The sequence below is a fragment of the Petromyzon marinus genome, unplaced genomic scaffold (assembly GCF_048934315.1).
Source record: "Petromyzon marinus isolate PM22_M1 ecotype Great Lakes invasive population unplaced genomic scaffold, UKy_Petmar_22M1.pri1.0 PM_G_Scaffold_41, whole genome shotgun sequence".
Lineage (NCBI taxonomy): Eukaryota > Metazoa > Chordata > Hyperoartia > Petromyzontiformes > Petromyzontidae > Petromyzon > Petromyzon marinus.
Window position 1 is genome coordinate 128,990 of NW_027422993.1, and position 17,198 is coordinate 146,187.

Consider the following 17,198-nt stretch of genomic DNA (forward strand, 5'->3'; position numbering starts at 1 on the left):
ACGGTGGTGACGGTGGTGACGCGCGGTGACGGTGGTGACGCGCGGTGACGGTGGTGACGGTGGTGACGGTGGTGACGCGCGGTGACGGTGGTGACGGTGGTGACGGTGGTGACGGCGGTGACGGTGGTGACGGTGGTGACGGTGGTGACGCGCGGTGACGGTGGTGACGGTGGTGACGGTGGTGATGGTGGTGACGGTGGTGACGCGCGGTGACGGTGGTGACGGTGGTGACGGTGGTGACGCGCGGTGACGGTGGTGACGGCGGTGACGGTGGTGACGGTGGTGACGGTGGTGACGCGCGGTGACGGTGGTGACGGTGGTGACGGTGGTGATGGCGGTGACGGTGGTGACGGTGGTGACGGTGGTGACGGTGGTGACGCGCGGTGACGGTGGTGACGGTGGTGACGCACGGTGACGGCGGTGACGGCGTTGACGGTGGTGACTGCTGTGATGGCCGTGGTGACGCGCGGTGACGGCGGTGAAGATTATTTAGATAAATTCTCCACGCGATGATCCGCTACCTTGAGGCCATCATTTGAGTGGCCATGTGGCTGCGGCGAAAAGAGGCCCGTAGCTCGGTGGGCTTTACCTGGCCACGTCAAATGGCTTCGTGTTATTTCTGTACTTTTTGTTGTTGTTGGTGATGTGCTCACCTCTCCTGCGCTTGGAACTCCTGTCGTGTGCTTCTGTTGCATTGTCCGTTTACCGTAACGTTCTGGCCCTGCTGGACATCTGTTTTATAAAATATATATAAAGAAGAGCTTTATAGCTCATCGGATTCCTCCCGTATGAATTAATATTTCTATTCAGAGTATTTGCGGCCTCAAATGAGTACCTGCTGCGGTGTGTAAACATCGCCACTGGGGAGACAAAGGCGGCCGGGCGTGGTGCTGGCCACCCACCCCCTCATGTACCATTCCGGCCTTCATAGGTGCTGCTCACTAACAGCGCTTGCCCCTACAGTCTGTTACAGGCCACACGGGGGATCTTTGTCTTTGGTGATGGCAATGATGGTCCAGCAGCGAACATGGCAGTCCTGGTTCTCGGTTTAGAGGCGAGGTTGCGGTGACTCACTCTGTGATAGTGGTGGTGGCGGTGGTGATGACAGTATTTGTGATGGTGGTGGCTATGGTAATGATTCTGTGATAGTGGTGGTGGTGATGACAGTATTTGTGATGGTGGTGGTATGGTAATGATTCTGTGATAGTGGTGGTGGCGGTGGTGATGAGAGTATTTGTGATGGTGGTGGTGGTATGGTAATGATTCTGTGATAGTGGTGGTGGCGGTGGTGATGACAGTATTTGTGATGGTGGTGGTGATATGGTAATGATTCTGTGATAGTGGTGGTGGTGATGACAGTTTTGTGATGGTGGTGGTATGGTAATGATTCTGTGATAGTGGTGGTGGTGGTGGTGATGACAGTATTTGTGATGGTGGTGGTGGTATGGTAATGATTCTGTGATAGTGGTGGTGGTGATGGTGATGACAGTATTTGTGATGGTGGTATGGTAATTATTCTGTGATAGTGGTGATGGTGATGACAGTATTTGCAATGGCGGTGGCGGTGGCTATGGTAAAGTATTTGCGATGGCGGTGGTGGCTATGGTAATGATGACGGCACTGGCCGTGGATAGTCCTGGCGTGGAGAGGAGCTTGCGAGGACTCAGCGAGTCGTGTTTCACCGTATATTCTTTTCTACCCCCCCCGCCCCCCCCTGCCCCCCCCCTGCCCCCCCCTGTCCCCCATGCGTGGCACTGGGCAGATGGAGGCTTCCAGGAGATGCAGCGTAGATTCATGGACGAGAACTACCGCGAGTTTGAGGACACGGAGGAGAACAAACTCAGCTACACACAGATCTTCCACCAATACGTACTACGCCGCATACACAACAACAACAACCGCCATTCGCCACTAAGTGGCGGTGATGTCACCACGGCGCTTGTGCCAGGCTATGTGCACCCTGAGGCCACGTGAAGTGTCGAACGCCCGTTGGCAGGAGGTCACGGGGCAGACCCAGGTGCCACGGGTCGACTGACTGAGATGACTGGCTGATGCACCACCTGTGCCCCCTACTGTGCCAACCCGCTGTGCTTCAGCCACCCGGCGCTCCGCTCGTTGTTGTGAGCGTCGCTCCTCCGCCCTCCGTTGTTGGAGGGCGACTACCTCCAACTGCCCAGTAGCGTCCTTCATGAGCCTCCTCCACAGAGGCCGATCTTGACACCGCTGGTACCAGTCATCGGCAAGTCCACTCAGCTCCACGTCCTTCTGTACCACATCACTCCATCTCTTCTCTAGCCCGAGCCGCGCCCGTTTAGCCCCCTCGATCCGGCCGAACAAAAGCTGTTTCGGCATGCGGTGGCTGGGCATGCGGGCTACATGACCCACCCATCGCAGCCTTGCCCGCCGGAGGAGCTCACCGATGGGACCTTGCCCAGATCTTTCAAGGATTTGTGAGCTCCTCACACAATCCAGTCTGGTTAAACCCAGGATGGATCGTAGGCAGGCCAGCCTAAATGTTTCTAACCGGCGAAGATGTTCCATTAGGGGGGTCCACGTTTCGCAAGCGTAGAGAAGGGAGGGAATGACCGTGGCCAAGAAGACCTGAAGCTTAGTGCGGAGCGACAGACCAGGTAGCTTCCACACAGCGTTACGCAACCGATGAAAAGATATTGCCGCTCGACTGATTCGTAGTGAGACCTCTGCTGTTAAACTGGAGCCGGTCATAAGCACACTGCCCAGGTATGGGAAACTCTCCACTCTCTCTACAACTGCCCCATCACCGATTGGGAGTTGTGGGGGTGGAGTGTCCGTTGGTACAAAATACCCAGGCAGGTGCTTAGTTTTGGTGGGGCTGATGGTAAGGCTCCACCTCTTAGTGGCACGCTCCAGTCTCAGCAGCAGCGTCTCCAACTCCTCCTCTGACTGAGCAGCTATTACCAAATCATCAGCATACATAACGTGGTTGAGCAATAGGGAGCCATCCCTTGACCGCACCCGGGCATCGATCAGAATCAGAAATCAGAATCAGAAAGGGTTTTATTCGCCATGAAAGTTCACACCGACACGGAATTTACTTTGGCAGGATGGTGCATACATTCAACATATAGGAATCTAAAATCTTAAATAAGTTTTAAACAAGTCTTACTATAATAATAAGGGTTAAAAGTCTAACTAACACCAAGGGGCTGAAGTATATAAAATTGAATAAATATCGAATATAAAATAGCTTTAAGATATAATTTAAAAAAATACAAATAGGTTAACATAGTTAATATCGGCAAGGTGTCGTTATGTAGATAAAATGTTAAAATCCGTGTAAGCCCTTTGCCTTGTTTAACAGGCCAGCAGCAGATGGGAAGAAACTGTTTTTTTGGCGTGAGGTTTTGGTCCTGATGGACCGAAGCCTTCTGCCGGAGGGGAGTAGCTGAAACAGAGAGTGTCCAGGGTGGGAGGAATCGGCCATAATCTTCCTCGCTCGCCTCATGGTCCTTGTCGTGTGCAGGTCCTCGAGGGTTGGTAGATTGCAGGCAATTACCTTCTCAGCAGTGTGGATGATACGCTGCAGTCTGCTCTTGTCCTTGGCAGTGGCAGAAGCGTACCAGACGGTTATGGAGGAGATGAGGATGGATTCAATGATCGCTGTATAGAATTGCACCATCATTGTCTTTGGCAGGTTGAATTTCTTCAGCTGCCGTAGAAAGTACATCCTCTGTTGAGCTCTCTTGGTGAGGGAGCTGATGTTCAGTTCCCACTTGAGGTCCTGGGAGAGAATAGTGCCCAGGAAGCGGAAGGACTCTACAATTTTGACTGGGGAGTCTAACAGGGTGATGGGGGTGAGGGGGGCTGTATTCTTCCTGAAGTCTACAACCATCTCAACTGTCTTTAGAGCATTTAGCTCTAAGTTGTTCTGGCTACACCAGGTCACCAGGTTGTCAGCTTCCCACCTATAGTCAGACTCATCCCCACCAGAGATCAGCCCAATGAGGGTGGTGTCGTCCGCAAACTTCAAGAGTTTGACGGACAGATGATTGGACGTGCAGCTGTTGGTATACAGGGAGAAGAGCAGTGGGGAAAGGACGCAGCCCTGAGGAGTTCCGGTGCTGATGGACCTGGAGTCAGAGATTTGTGTTCCCAGCTTAACGCACTGTTTCCTGTCAGACAGGAAGTCTGTGATCCATTTACAGGTGGTGTAGGGCACGTTCAGCTGGAAGAGCTTGTCCTGAAGCAGGGCAGGGATGATGGTGTTGAAGGCAGAGCTGAAGTCCACAAACAGGATCCTGGCGTAGGATGCTGGGGCGTCCAGATGCTGTAGGGTGAAGTGGAGGGCCATGTTAACTGCGTCATCCACAGACCTGTTGGCTCTGTAGGCAAACTGAAGGGGGTCCAGGAGAGGGTCTGTGATGGCTTTGAGGTGTGCCAGGACCAGGCGCTCAAAAGACTTCATTACCACAGATGTAAGGGCGACCGGTCTGTAATCATTTCGTCCTGTTGGCCTTAGCTTTTTGGGCACAGGGATGATGGTGGAGGACTTGAAACAGGCTGGTACATGGCATGTCTCCAGGGAGGTGTTAAAGATGTTGGTGAACACCGGAGACAGCTGGTCAGCGCAGTGCCTGAGGGTGGCTGGAGAGACAGAGTCCGACCCGGCTGCTTTGCGTGGATTCTGCCTCTTGAAAAGTCTATTAACTTCTCCCTCCTGAAAGGAGAGAATCGTCTCTGTAGTATGGGTGGGGGGTGGGGCCTCTTGGGTGGGAAGGGGTGGTTCAGGACAGTCCAATTGTCTTTCAAATCTACAGTAGAACTCGTTCAGGTCGTTGGCTAGGCGGGAGTCGTTAGTGGTGTGGGGGGCTCTGGGTTTGTAGTTGGTGATCTGCCTGAGCCCTCTCCAGACAGAAGCAGCGTCGTTAGTAGAGAACTGGTGTTTTAGTCTCTCTGAGTACAGTCGTTTAGCCTCTCTCACCGCTTTGCTAAACCTGTTCTTCGACTCCTTGAATCTGTCTCTATCCCCACTCCTAAACGCTTCCTCTTTCTCCAACCTCAACCTTCTGAGCTTTGCTGAGAACCAGGGCTTATTGTTATTAAAGTTCACCCTGGTACGTGTTGGGATACAGCAGTCCTCACAGAAGCTGATGTAGGACGTCACAGCCTCTGTGAGTTCATCCAGACTATTGGTAGCAGTCGTGAACATATCCCAGTCAGTACAGTCTAAGCACGCCCGCAAATCTTCCACAGCCTCACTGGTCCACTGTTTAGATGTCCTCACAGCAGGTTTACAGTGTTTTAGTTTCTGCCTGTATGCAGGAATCAGGTGGACCATGGCATGGTCAGAGTGTCCTAATGCTGCTCGGGGGACGGCGTGGTAGGCTCTACTGACTGTAGTGTAGCAGTGATCCAGAGTGTTCCCTTCTCTGGTTGCGCATTTAATGAATTGTATGTATTTGGGGAGTTCGTGGCTGAGATTACCTTTGTTAAAGTCGCCAAGTATGATAACCAACGAATCTGGATTTGCTCGCTCCACACTCAGAATCTGATCGGCGAGCATGCGTTGGGCCTTTTTAACCTGAGGACAAGGCGGCAAATAAACTCCGATCAGCCTCCCATTATATCTGTACCATATGGAGATTCCCCCGGTACAGCTATTGAAGGCTTCACGAACTACGTGGTCAAAATAGATGTTAAATAATGTGGGAGCCATAGACATCCCTGTCGCACCCCAAGGTGTACAGGGAATGGCTCTGACTCCCGGCCACGTAGTTTTACCCGGGCCCGCTCACCATCATGAAGGCCCTTAATGATCGTGAGCAGAGGGTCAGGTACTCCAAAAGCATGAAGAACGACCCAGAGCCCAGGACTACTGATGCGCACACACATGCACACACATACACACGCACACACACACGCACACACACGTATACACATACGCACTTGCGCACGTACGCATGTACGTGCACACACACGCACACACACACATATACACACACATACACACGCACACACACACGCCTTGTGTGGGGTGGGGTGGAATTGTGTTGAGTTGGGTGGAGTTGAGTTGGGTGGAGTTGAGTTGGGTGGAGTTGTGTTGGGTGGAGTTGTGTTGAGTTGGGTGGAGTTGAGTTGAGTTGTGTTGAGTTGGGTGGAGTTGTGATGAGTTGAGTTGGGTGGAGTTGATTTGGGTGGAGTTGAGTTGGGTGGAGTTGTGTTGAGTTGGTGGAGTTGTGTTGAGTTGAGTTGTGTTGAGTTGAGTTGGGTGGAGTTGATTTGGGTGGAGTTGAGTTGGGTAGAGTTGTGTTGAGTTGGGTGGAGTTGAGTTGAGTTGGGTGGAGTTGTGTTGAGTTGAGTTGGGTGGAGTTGAGTGGAGTTGAGTTGAGTTGGGTGGAGTTGAGTGGAGTTGAGTTGAGTTGGGTGGAGTTGAATTGGGGTGGAGTTGAGTTGTGTTGGGTGGAGTTGAGTTGGGTGGAGTTGAGTTGGGTGGAGTTGAGTTGAGTTGAGTTGGGTGGAGTTGTGTTTGGTGGAGTTGAGTTGGGTGGAGTTGAGTTGGGTGGAGTTGTGTTGAGTTGGGTGGAGTTGAGTTGAGTGGAGTTGAGTGGAGTGGAGTTGGGTGGAGTTGTGTTGAGTGAGTTGCGTTGTGTTGAGTTGGGTGGAATTGAGTGGAGTTGTGTGGAGTTGAGTTGTGTTGAGTTGAGTTGGGTGGAGTTGTGTTGGGTGGAGTTGAGTTGGGTGAAGTTGTGTTGTGTTGAGTTGGGTGGAGTTGAGTTGAGTTGGGTGGAGTTGAGTTGAGTTGGGTGGAGTTGTGTGGAGTTGTGTGGAGTTGAGTTGTGTTGAGTTGAGTTGGGTGGAGTTGATTTGGGTGGAGTTGAGTTGAGTTGAGTTGGGTGGAGTTGTGTTGAGTTGGGTGGAGTTGAGTTGGGTGGAGTTGAGTTGGGGTGGAGTTGAGTTGTGTTGGGTGGAGTTGAGTTGTGTTGGGTGGAGTTGAGTTGGGTGGAGTTGTGTTGAGTGGAGTTGTGTTGGGTGGAGTTGAGTTGAGTGGAGTTGAGTGGAGTGGAGTTGAGTTGTGTTGAGTTGGGTGGAGTTGAGTTGAGTTGGGTGGAGTTGTGTTGTGTTGAGTTGGGTGGAGTTGAGTTGGGTGGAGTTGAGTTGGGGTGGAGTTGAGTTGTGTTGGGTGGAGTTGAGTTGGGTGGAGTTGAGTTGAGTGCAGTGGAGTTGAGTTGTGTTGGGTGGAGTTGAGTTGGGTGGAGTTGTGTTGAGTGGAGTTGTGTTGGGTGGAGTTGAGTTGAGTGGAGTTGAGTGGAGTGGAGTTGAGTTGTGTTGAGTTGGGTGGAGTTGAGTTGAGTTGGGTGGAGTTGTGTTTGGTGGAGTTGAGTTGGGTGGAGTTGAGTTGGGTGGAGTTGTGTTGAGTTGGGTGGAGTTGAGTTGAGTGGAGTTGAGTGGAGTGGAGTTGGGTGGAGTTGTGTTGAGTGAGTTGCGTTGTGTTGAGTTGGGTGGAATTGAGTGGAGTTGTGTGGAGTTGAGTTGTGTTGAGTTGAGTTGGGTGGAGTTGTGTTGGGTGGAGTTGAGTTGGGTGAAGTTGTGTTGTGTTGAGTTGGGTGGAGTTGAGTTGAGTTGGGTGGAGTTGAGTTGAGTTGGGTGGAGTTGTGTGGAGTTGTGTGGAGTTGAGTTGTGTTGAGTTGAGTTGGGTGGAGTTGATTTGGGTGGAGTTGAGTTGAGTTGAGTTGGGTGGAGTTGTGTTGAGTTGGGTGGAGTTGAGTTGGGTGGAGTTGAGTTGGGGTGGAGTTGAGTTGTGTTGGGTGGAGTTGAGTTGTGTTGGGTGGAGTTGAGTTGGGTGGAGTTGTGTTGAGTGGAGTTGTGTTGGGTGGAGTTGAGTTGAGTGGAGTTGATTGGAGTGGAGTTGAGTTGTGTTGAGTTGGGTGGAGTTGAGTTGAGTTGGGTGGAGTTGTGTTGTGTTGAGTTGGGTGGAGTTGAGTTGGGTGGAGTTGAGTTGGGGTGGAGTTGAGTTGTGTTGGGTGGAGTTGAGTTGGGTGGAGTTGAGTTGAGTGCAGTGTAGTTGAGTTGTGTTGGGTGGAGTTGAGTTGGGTGGAGTTGTGTTGAGTGGAGTTGTGTTGGGTGGAGTTGAGTTGAGTGGAGTTGAGTGGAGTGGAGTTGAGTTGTGTTGAGTTGGGTGGAGTTGAGTTGAGTTGGGTGGAGTTGTGTTGTGTTGAGTTGGGTGGAGTTGAGTTGAGTTGGGTGGAGTTGAGTTGGGTGGAGTTGTGTTGAGTTGGGTGGAGTTGTGTGGAGTTGTGTGGAGTTTAGTTGTGTTGAGTTGAGTTGGGTGGAGTTGTGTTGGGTGGAGTTGTGTTGGGTGGAGTTGAGTTGAGTTGGGTGAAGTTGTGTTGTGTTGAGTTGTGTGGAGTTGAGTTGAGTTGAGTTGGGTGGAGTTGTGTTGGATGGAGTTGTGTTGGGTGGAGTTGTGTTGGGTGGAGTTGTGTTGGGTGGAGTTGTGTGGAGTTGTGTGGAGTTGAGTTGTGTTGAGTTGAGTTGGGTGGAGTTGATTTGGGTGGAGTTGAGTTGAGTTGAGTTGGGTGGAGTTGTGTTGAGTTGGGTGGAGTTGAGTTGGGTGGAGTTGAGTTGGGGTGGAGTTGAGTTGTGTTGGGTGGAGTTGAGTTGTGTTGGGTGGAGTTGAGTTGGGTGGAGTTGTGTTGAGTGGAGTTGTGTTGGGTGGAGTTGAGTTGAGTGGAGTTGAGTGGAGTGGAGTTGAGTTGTGTTGAGTTGAGTTGAGTTGGGTGGAGTTGTGTTGTGTTGAGTTGGGTGGAGTTGAGTTGGGGTGGAGTTGAGTTGTGTTGGGTGGAGTTGAGTTGGGTGGAGTTGAGTTGAGTGCAGTGGAGTTGAGTTGTGTTGGGTGGAGTTGAGTTGGGTGGAGTTGTGTTGAGTGGAGTTGTGTTGGGTGGAGTTGAGTTGAGTGGAGTGGAGTTGAGTTGTGTTGAGTTGGGTGGAGTTGAGTTGAGTTGGGTGGAGTTGTGTTGTGTTGAGTTGGGTGGAGTTGAGTTGAGTTGGGTGGAGTTGAGTTGGGTGGAGTTGTGTTGAGTTGGGTGGAGTTGTGTGGAGTTGTGTGGAGTTTAGTTGTGTTGAGTTGAGTTGGGTGGAGTTGTGTTGGGTGGAGTTGTGTTGGGTGGAGTTGAGTTGAGTTGGGTGAAGTTGTGTTGTGTTGAGTTGTGTGGAGTTGAGTTGAGTTGGGTGGAGTTGTGTTGGATGGAGTTGTGTTGGGTGGAGTTGTGTTGGGTGGAGTTGTGTTGGGTGGAGTTGTGTGGAGTTGTGTGGAGTTGAGTTGTGTTGAGTTGAGTTGGGTGTAGTTGTGTTGGGTGGAGTTGTGTTGGGTGGAGTTGTGTTGAGTTGGGTGGAGTTGTGTTGAGTGGAGTAGAGATGAGTTGACTGGAGTTGTGTTGGGTGGAGTTGAGTTGAGTGGCACGTGCCCCCCAGTGATGGTGATGGTGGTCATGGTGATGTTGATGGTGATGTTGGTGATGTTGGTGATGTTGGTGGTGATGTTGATGGTGATGTTGATGGTGATGTTGATGGTGATGTTGATGGTGATGTTGATGGTGATGTTGCGATGTTGCAGATGGAGCTCATTGAGGGCTACATTACCGCTCAGCTGAGTGCGCGATTGCCTGGGTTCAGCATGGCTACATTCGTGCAGTCCCTCCCGTGAGTCAACATCACCAATATCACCATCAACACCAACATCAACATCACCATCAACATCACCATCACCACCAACATCACCAATATCATCATCAACATCACCACCAACATCACCACCAACATCACCATCAACATCAACACCAACATCAACATCACCATCACCACCAACATCACCAGCATCACCAATATCACCACCATCAACATCAACACCAACATCAACATCACCATCAACATCACCATCAACATCACCACCAACATCCCCATCAACATCACCACCAACATCACCATCAACACCAACATCACCATCAACATCACCATCAACATCACCACCAACATCACCATCAACATCACCACCAACATCACCACCAACATCACCACTACCATCACCATCAACATCGCCATCAGCATCACCATCAACATCACCATCAACATCACCATCAACATCACCACCAACATCACCATCAACATCACCATCAACATCACCATCAACATCACCACCAACATCACCATCAACATCACCATCAACATCACCACCAACATCAACATCACCACCAACATCAACATCACCGCCAACATCACCATCATCAACATCAACATCACCACCAACATCACCATCAACATCACCAACATCAACATCACCATCACCACCAACATCACCACCAACATCAACATCACCACCAACATCAACATCACCACCAACATCACCATCAACATCACCACCAACATCACCATCAAAATCACCACCAACATCACCACCAACATCACCACTACCATCACCATCAACATCGCCATCAGCATCAACATCACCATCAACATCACCACTACCATCAACATCGCCATCACCATCAACATCACCATCAACATCAAAATCACCACCAACATCACCATCAACATCAACAACATGAGCGTCTTCATCACCATCAACATCACCATCAACATTATCAATAACTTCACCAGCATCAATAACTTCACCGTCAACAGCATGAACAACGTGAATCACATAAAACACGGCATTATCAATAGCATCATCAACAACAAAATTGTCAACAACATTTTCAATAACATAATCAACAACAACATTGTCAACAACATTATCAATAACATCATCAACAACAACATTGTCAACAACATTATCAATAACATCATCATCAACAACAACATTGTCAACAACATTATCAATAACATCATCAACAACAACATTGTCAACACCATTATCAATAACATCATCAACAACAACATTGTCAACAACATTATCAATAACATCATCAACAACAACAACATTGTCAACAACATTATCAATAACATCATCAACAACAACATTGTCAACAACATTATCAATAACATCATCAACAACAACATTGTCAACAACAATATCAATAATATCAACAACAACATTGTCAACAACATTATCAATAACATCATTAACAATAACATTGTCAACAACATTATCAATAACATCATCAACAACAACATTGTCAACAACATTATTAATAACATCAACAACAACATTGTCAACAACATTATCAATAACATCATCAACAACAACATTGTCAACAACATTATCAATAACATCATCAACAACAACATTGTCAACAACAATATCAATAACATCATTAACAATAACATTGTCAACAACATTATCAATAACATCATCAACAACAACATTGTCAACAACATCAATAATATCATCAACAACAACATTGTCAACAACATTATCAATAACAGTCATCAACAACATTGGCAACAACATTATCAATAACATCATCAACAACAACATTGTCAACACCATTATCAATAACATCATCAACAACAACATTGTCAACAACATTATCAATAACATCATCAACAACAACATTGTCAACAACATTATCAATAACATCATCAACAACAACATTGTCAACAACGTTATCAATAACAGTCATCAACAACATTGTCAACAACATTATCAATAACATCATCAACAACAACATTGTCAACAACATTATCAATAACATCATCAACAACAACATTGTCAACAACATTATCAATAACATCATCAACAACAACATTGTCAACAACATTATCAATAACATCATCAACAACAACATTGTCAACAACAATATCAATAACATCATTAACAATAACATTGTCAACAACATTATCAATAACATCATCAACAACAACATTGTCAACAACATCAATAATATCATCAACAACAACATTGTCAACAACATTATCAATAACATTAACAATAACATTGTCAACAACATTATCAATAACATCATCAACAACAACATTGTCAACAACATTATCAGTAACATAATCGACAACAACATTGTCAACAACATTATCAATAACACCATCATCAATAACAACGTCAAACAATATCATCATCAATAGAGTTATATCAGCAACATTATTGTCATCAACAGCATTATCAATAACAACAACATCATCAACATCATCAACAACAACTTGCAATGTCTGTCATGTAGCTCGGAGGTGATGACGGTGGTGCTGATGGTGGTGATAGTGGTGCTGGTCCGGCAAAACAACCCCCTACCTCCTCGCGGTGCCGGACGGGCAACTCTGTCGTGGACAGCGCTGTGGGGGGAGATCCAATTTTGATTGGCTCCTCCCCTCATGGCATATGTGTCCACCACAGGGGCTAAACGGGGGCTCTGGACGGGTACGAGGGGCTGGTAACCCCTCCACCTTCAATTAATTACCACGAAACCACGAATTAAACTGAAATATGTAACAACTAAGCTTGTGCCGGAGGCCCCGGGGGGCCAGGCGTCTATGACGTCTCCTGGCCAAACCCCAATTGGCGGAGCCAGGAGATTGAATACCTACCCTCGGGGCTACTCCAGAAACAACGAAAAGCCACTACGGGTGGCCACGTGGAATGTTCGAACGCTCACTGCAGAGGAGAGGCTGCCACTCCTCTGTCGGGAGCTGGACCGGTACCGCCTGGATCTATGCGGCATTCAGGAGGTCCGGTGGACCGGCTCTGGCTCCTGCCACCATGAGGGGTGGACAGTCCTCTACTCGGGGCAGCAGACTGCCAAACAACAGGGTGTGGGTCTTCTTTTGAACAAAAGAATGAAGGGGGCGTGGGAGCGTGGCGGTGAGGTGTGGGAAGCTGTAAGCCCCAGGCTACTTTGGGCTCGCCTTCCCATCAACCGGAGGCGAGGAATGGTGGTCGTGGTTACTTATGCCCCCACCGAAGATGAACATCCGTGGAGGGATGCAGGCAAAGCCGATGAGTCAGATGCCTTCTATGACCTCCTGTAACAGGTGCTGGCTAAAGTGGCCCCTCGGGATAGAGTCATCATGTTGGGTGACTTCAATGCCCGAGTTGGTCATGATACTGGCACCTGGTCTGGAGTGATTGGAGGGCATGGGCCAGATCAGCTCAATAACAACGGTAGGAGGCTGCTAGATTTTTGTGCAGCCCATGGGCTTGTAATTACCAACACGCTGTTCCGGCATCGGCGCATCCACACAACATCATGGATGCATGCCGGGTCCAAGCAAGAACATCTGCTGGACTACATAGTGACGGACCAGCGAATGCGAGCCCATGTCCTTGACACCAGGACCTACCGTGGAGCTGATCTGCCCTCTGACCATCGACTAGTCATCTGTAAGATGCGCCTGCCATTCTTCCACTCCGGTGGTGGGTGTACACCCAGGACCCCATTCCAACCTAAAGTGGCCTGGTCTCAGTTATCTGATGAAAGTTGCAAGCGAGAATTTCATCATCGCTTGTGGCTGGGATTGGCATCGTCCCCAACTCCTGATGTCGAGGGTAAATGGGCGAGGTTTAGGACTGTGACTCATGCAGCTGCAATGGCTGCTCTGGGTACGCGGTCCAGACCTCCCCAGACACCCTAGATGACAGAGGAGTTGTTCAGGATGGTTGAGAAAAAGCGACAGGCCCACTGTCATCGGCTACAGAATCCCACGTCAGAGAATGAGGAGGCTTACCGCAGCCTTCGCTCGGAGGTTCGGAGAGCCGTGAGGCGCTGCAAGGATGGGTGGTGGTCGCGGGTTGCTGAGGAGATGGAGTCTGCCTCAGTGGCCCGTGATCACAAATCTCTATTTAACTCCATCAAAAAAGTAACCTGCAGCGCCACACCTATTACCATCATTAGGGGAAAAAACGGTGATCCAATTTCCGACCCCCAGGAACAGGTTCGCAGATTTGCTGAGCATTTCTGTGAGGTCCTGGGGGAGGGAAAATCCCTCAGCCAGGAAAACATCGTGGCACAAAGTGAGGATGACCCTGCTGAGGCTGCGGCGCCTCAAATATTGGATGAAGTCACCCCCTGTGAGTGGCTGGCTGAGGTGCCAACTGCTGAGGAAGTATTGAAGGCGATCCGGAGTCTGAGACCAGGAAAGGCAGCGGGCAGAGATGATCTCCCAAGCGAAATGCTGAGGGAGGGTGGCGTTTGTGCACAGACTGCCCTATATGACATCATAACAACAGTCTGGACCACTGGATGGGTTCCGCAGGATTGGAAGGATGCCCTGGTGGTCCCCCTTTTTAAGAAGGGGGACTGCACAGACTGTAACAACTACAGGGGCATCTCACTCCTCAGTGTGCCGGGAAAGGTCCTGGCAAGGATTATTCAGCATCGCCTTGCCAGGCACGCTGAGGAGAGGCTTGCGGAGCCCCAATGCGGTTTCAGGAAAGGGCGGTCCTGCACAGATGCCATATTTTCTGTCCGTCTGCTACAGCAGAGGTGTAGGGAATTCCAACAAGACCTACATCTCTGCTTTATTGACCTGGTCAAGGCCTATGATACCATCAGTAGGCCTGGGCTCTGGGTCGTTGTTCGTGCTTTTGGAGTACCTGACCCTCTGCTGTACCGGGGGAATCTCCATATGGTACAGATATAATGGGAGGCTAATCGATGCCCGGGTGCGGTCAAGGGATGGCTCCCTATTGCTCAACCACGTTATGTATGCTGATGATTTGGTAATAGCTGCTCAGTCAGAGGAGGAGTTGGAGACGCTGCTGCTGAGACTGGAGCGTGCCACTAAGAGGTGGGGCCTTACCATCAGCCCCACCAAAACTAAGCAGCTGCCTGGGTATTTTGTACCATCGGACACTCCACCCCCACAACTCCCAATCGGTGATGGGGCAGTTGTGGAGAGAGTGGAGAGTTTCCCATACCTGGGCAGTGTGCTTATGACTGGCTCCAGTTTAACAGCAGAGGTCTCACTCCGAATCAGTCGAGCGGCAATATCTTTTCATCGGTTGCGTAACGCTGTGTGGAAGCTACCTGGTCTGTCGCTCCGCACTAAGCTTCAGGTCTTCTCGGCCACGGTCATTCCCTCCCTTCTCTACGCTTGCGAAACGTGGACCCCCCTAATGGAACATCTTCGCCGGTTAGAAACATTTAGGCTGGCCTGCCTACGATCCATCCTGGGTTTAACCAGACTGAATTGTGTGAGGAGCTCACAAATCCTTGAAAGATCTGGGCAGGGTCCCATCGGTGAGCTCCTCCGGCAGGCAAGGCTGCGATGGCTGGGTCATGTAGCCCGCATGCCCAGCCACCGCATGCCGAAACAGCTTTTGTTTGGCCGGATTGAGGGGGCTAAGCGGGCGCGGCACGGGCTAGAGAAGAGATGGAGTGATGTGGTACAGGAGGACGTGGAGCTGAGTCGACTTGCCGATGACTGGTACCAGCGGTGTCAAGATCGGCCTCTGTGGAGGAGGCTCGTGAAGGATGCTACTGGGCAGTTGGAGGCAGTCGCCCTCCAACAACAACGGAGGGCGGAGGAGCGACGCTCACAACAGCGAGCGGAGCGCCGGGTGGCTAAAGCACAGCAGGTTGGCACAGTAGGGGGCACAGGTGGTGCATCAGCCAGTCATCTCAGTCAGTCGACCCGTGGCACCTGGGTCTGCCCCGTGACCTCCTGCCAGCGGGTGTTCGACACTTCACGTGGCCTCAGGGTGCACATAGCCTGGCACAAGCGTCGTGGTGACGTCACCGCCACTTAGTGGCGAATGGCGGTTGTTGTTGTTGTTGATAGTGGTGCTGATGGTGGTGATGGTGGTGCTGATGGTGGTGATGGTGGTGGTGTGGTTGGTGGTGGTGGGGATGGTGGTGGTGGTGAAGATGGTTGTGGTGGGGATGGTGGGGATGATGGTGGTGGTGGTGATGGTGCTGGTGGGGATGGTGGTGGTGCTGATGGTGGTGATGGTGGTGGTGATGGTGGTGGTGCTAGTGGGGATGGTGGTGGTGGTGATGGTGGTGGTGGTGGTGGTGATGGTGGTGGTGATGGTGGTGGTGCTAGTGGGGATGGTGGTGGTGGTGATGGTGGGGGTGGTGATGGTGGTGATGGTGGTGGTGATGGTGGGTTGAGGTGATGGTGGGGGTAGTGATGGTGGGGGTGGTGGTGATGGTAGTAGGGGTGGTGGTAGTAGTGATGGTGGTTATGGCGGTGGTGATAGTGGTGGTGCTGGTGATGGTGGTGATGGTGATCGTGGTGATGATGGTGGGGGTGGTGGTGATGGTGGTGGTGCTAGTGGGGATGGTGGTGGTGATGATGGTGGTGATGATGGTGGTGGTGGTGGTGGTGATGGTGGTTTGAGGTGATGATGGGGGTGGTGATGGTGGGGGTGGTGGTGATGGTGGTGGTGATGATGGTGATGGTGGTGATGATGGTGATGGTGATGATGGTGATGATGATGGTGATGGTGGTGATGATGGTGGTGGTGGTGCTGATGTCGCAGGGAGCACAAGGAGGAGATGACAGGAGACATCTTTGATCTCTTGCTCACATTCAGCGACTTCCTCGCGTTCAAGGAGATGTTTCTGGATTACCGCGCGGTACGACACAGACACATAGACTCACACAGAGACCCATAGACTCACACAGAGACACATAGACTCACACAGAGACCCATAGACTCACTCAGAGACCCATAGACTCACACAGAGACCCATAGACTCACACAGAGACCCACACACTCACACAGAGACACATAGACTCACACAGAGACCCATAGACTCACTCAGAGACCCATAGACTCACACAGAGACCCATAGACTCACACAGAGAACCATAGAGTCACACAGAGACACATAGACTCACACAGAGACCCATAGACTCACACAGAGACCCATAGACTCACTCAGAGACCCATAGACTCACACAGAGACCCACACACTCACACAGAGACCCATAGACTCACGCAGAGAACCATAGACTCACACAGAGACCCATAGACTTACACAGAGACCCATAGACTCACACAGAGACCCATAGACTAACGCAGAGACCCATAGACTCACACAGAGACCCATAGTCTCACTCAGAGACCCATAGACTCACACAGAGACCCACAGACTCACACAGAGACCCATAGACTCACTCAGAGACCCATAGACTCACGCAGAGAACCATAAACTCACACAGAGACGCATAGACTTACACAGAGACCCATAGACTCACACAGAGACCCATAGACTCACGCAGAGACCCATAGACTCACACAGAGACCCATAGACTCACTCAGAGACCCA

General features: G+C 50.3%; 1 protein-coding gene across 1 annotated transcript; it reads left to right on the forward strand.

Moving 5' to 3' along the window:
* The first annotated feature begins 545 nt into the window (after positions 1–545).
* On the forward strand, positions 546–16,655 carry LOC142917068 (ADP-ribosylation factor-like protein 2-binding protein). Its single transcript, XM_076061769.1, has 4 exons — positions 546–570; positions 1,763–1,869; positions 9,593–9,678; positions 16,406–16,655. Exons 1-4 carry the CDS (start codon positions 546–548, stop codon positions 16,539–16,541), a joined length of 354 nt encoding a protein of 117 aa, XP_075917884.1. The 3' UTR covers positions 16,542–16,655.
* The last annotated feature ends 543 nt before the right edge of the window (positions 16,656–17,198 follow it).

Coding starts and splice junctions, on each gene's coding strand:
- LOC142917068 (XM_076061769.1), top strand. CDS start 546: ATGTGGCTGCGGCGAAAAGAGGCCC. Junction 1,870..9,592: donor CACAGATCTTCCACCAATAC/GTACTACGCCGC, acceptor GCGATGTTGCAG/ATGGAGCTCATTGAGGGCTA. Junction 9,679..16,405: donor ACATTCGTGCAGTCCCTCCC/GTGAGTCAACAT, acceptor CTGATGTCGCAG/GGAGCACAAGGAGGAGATGA.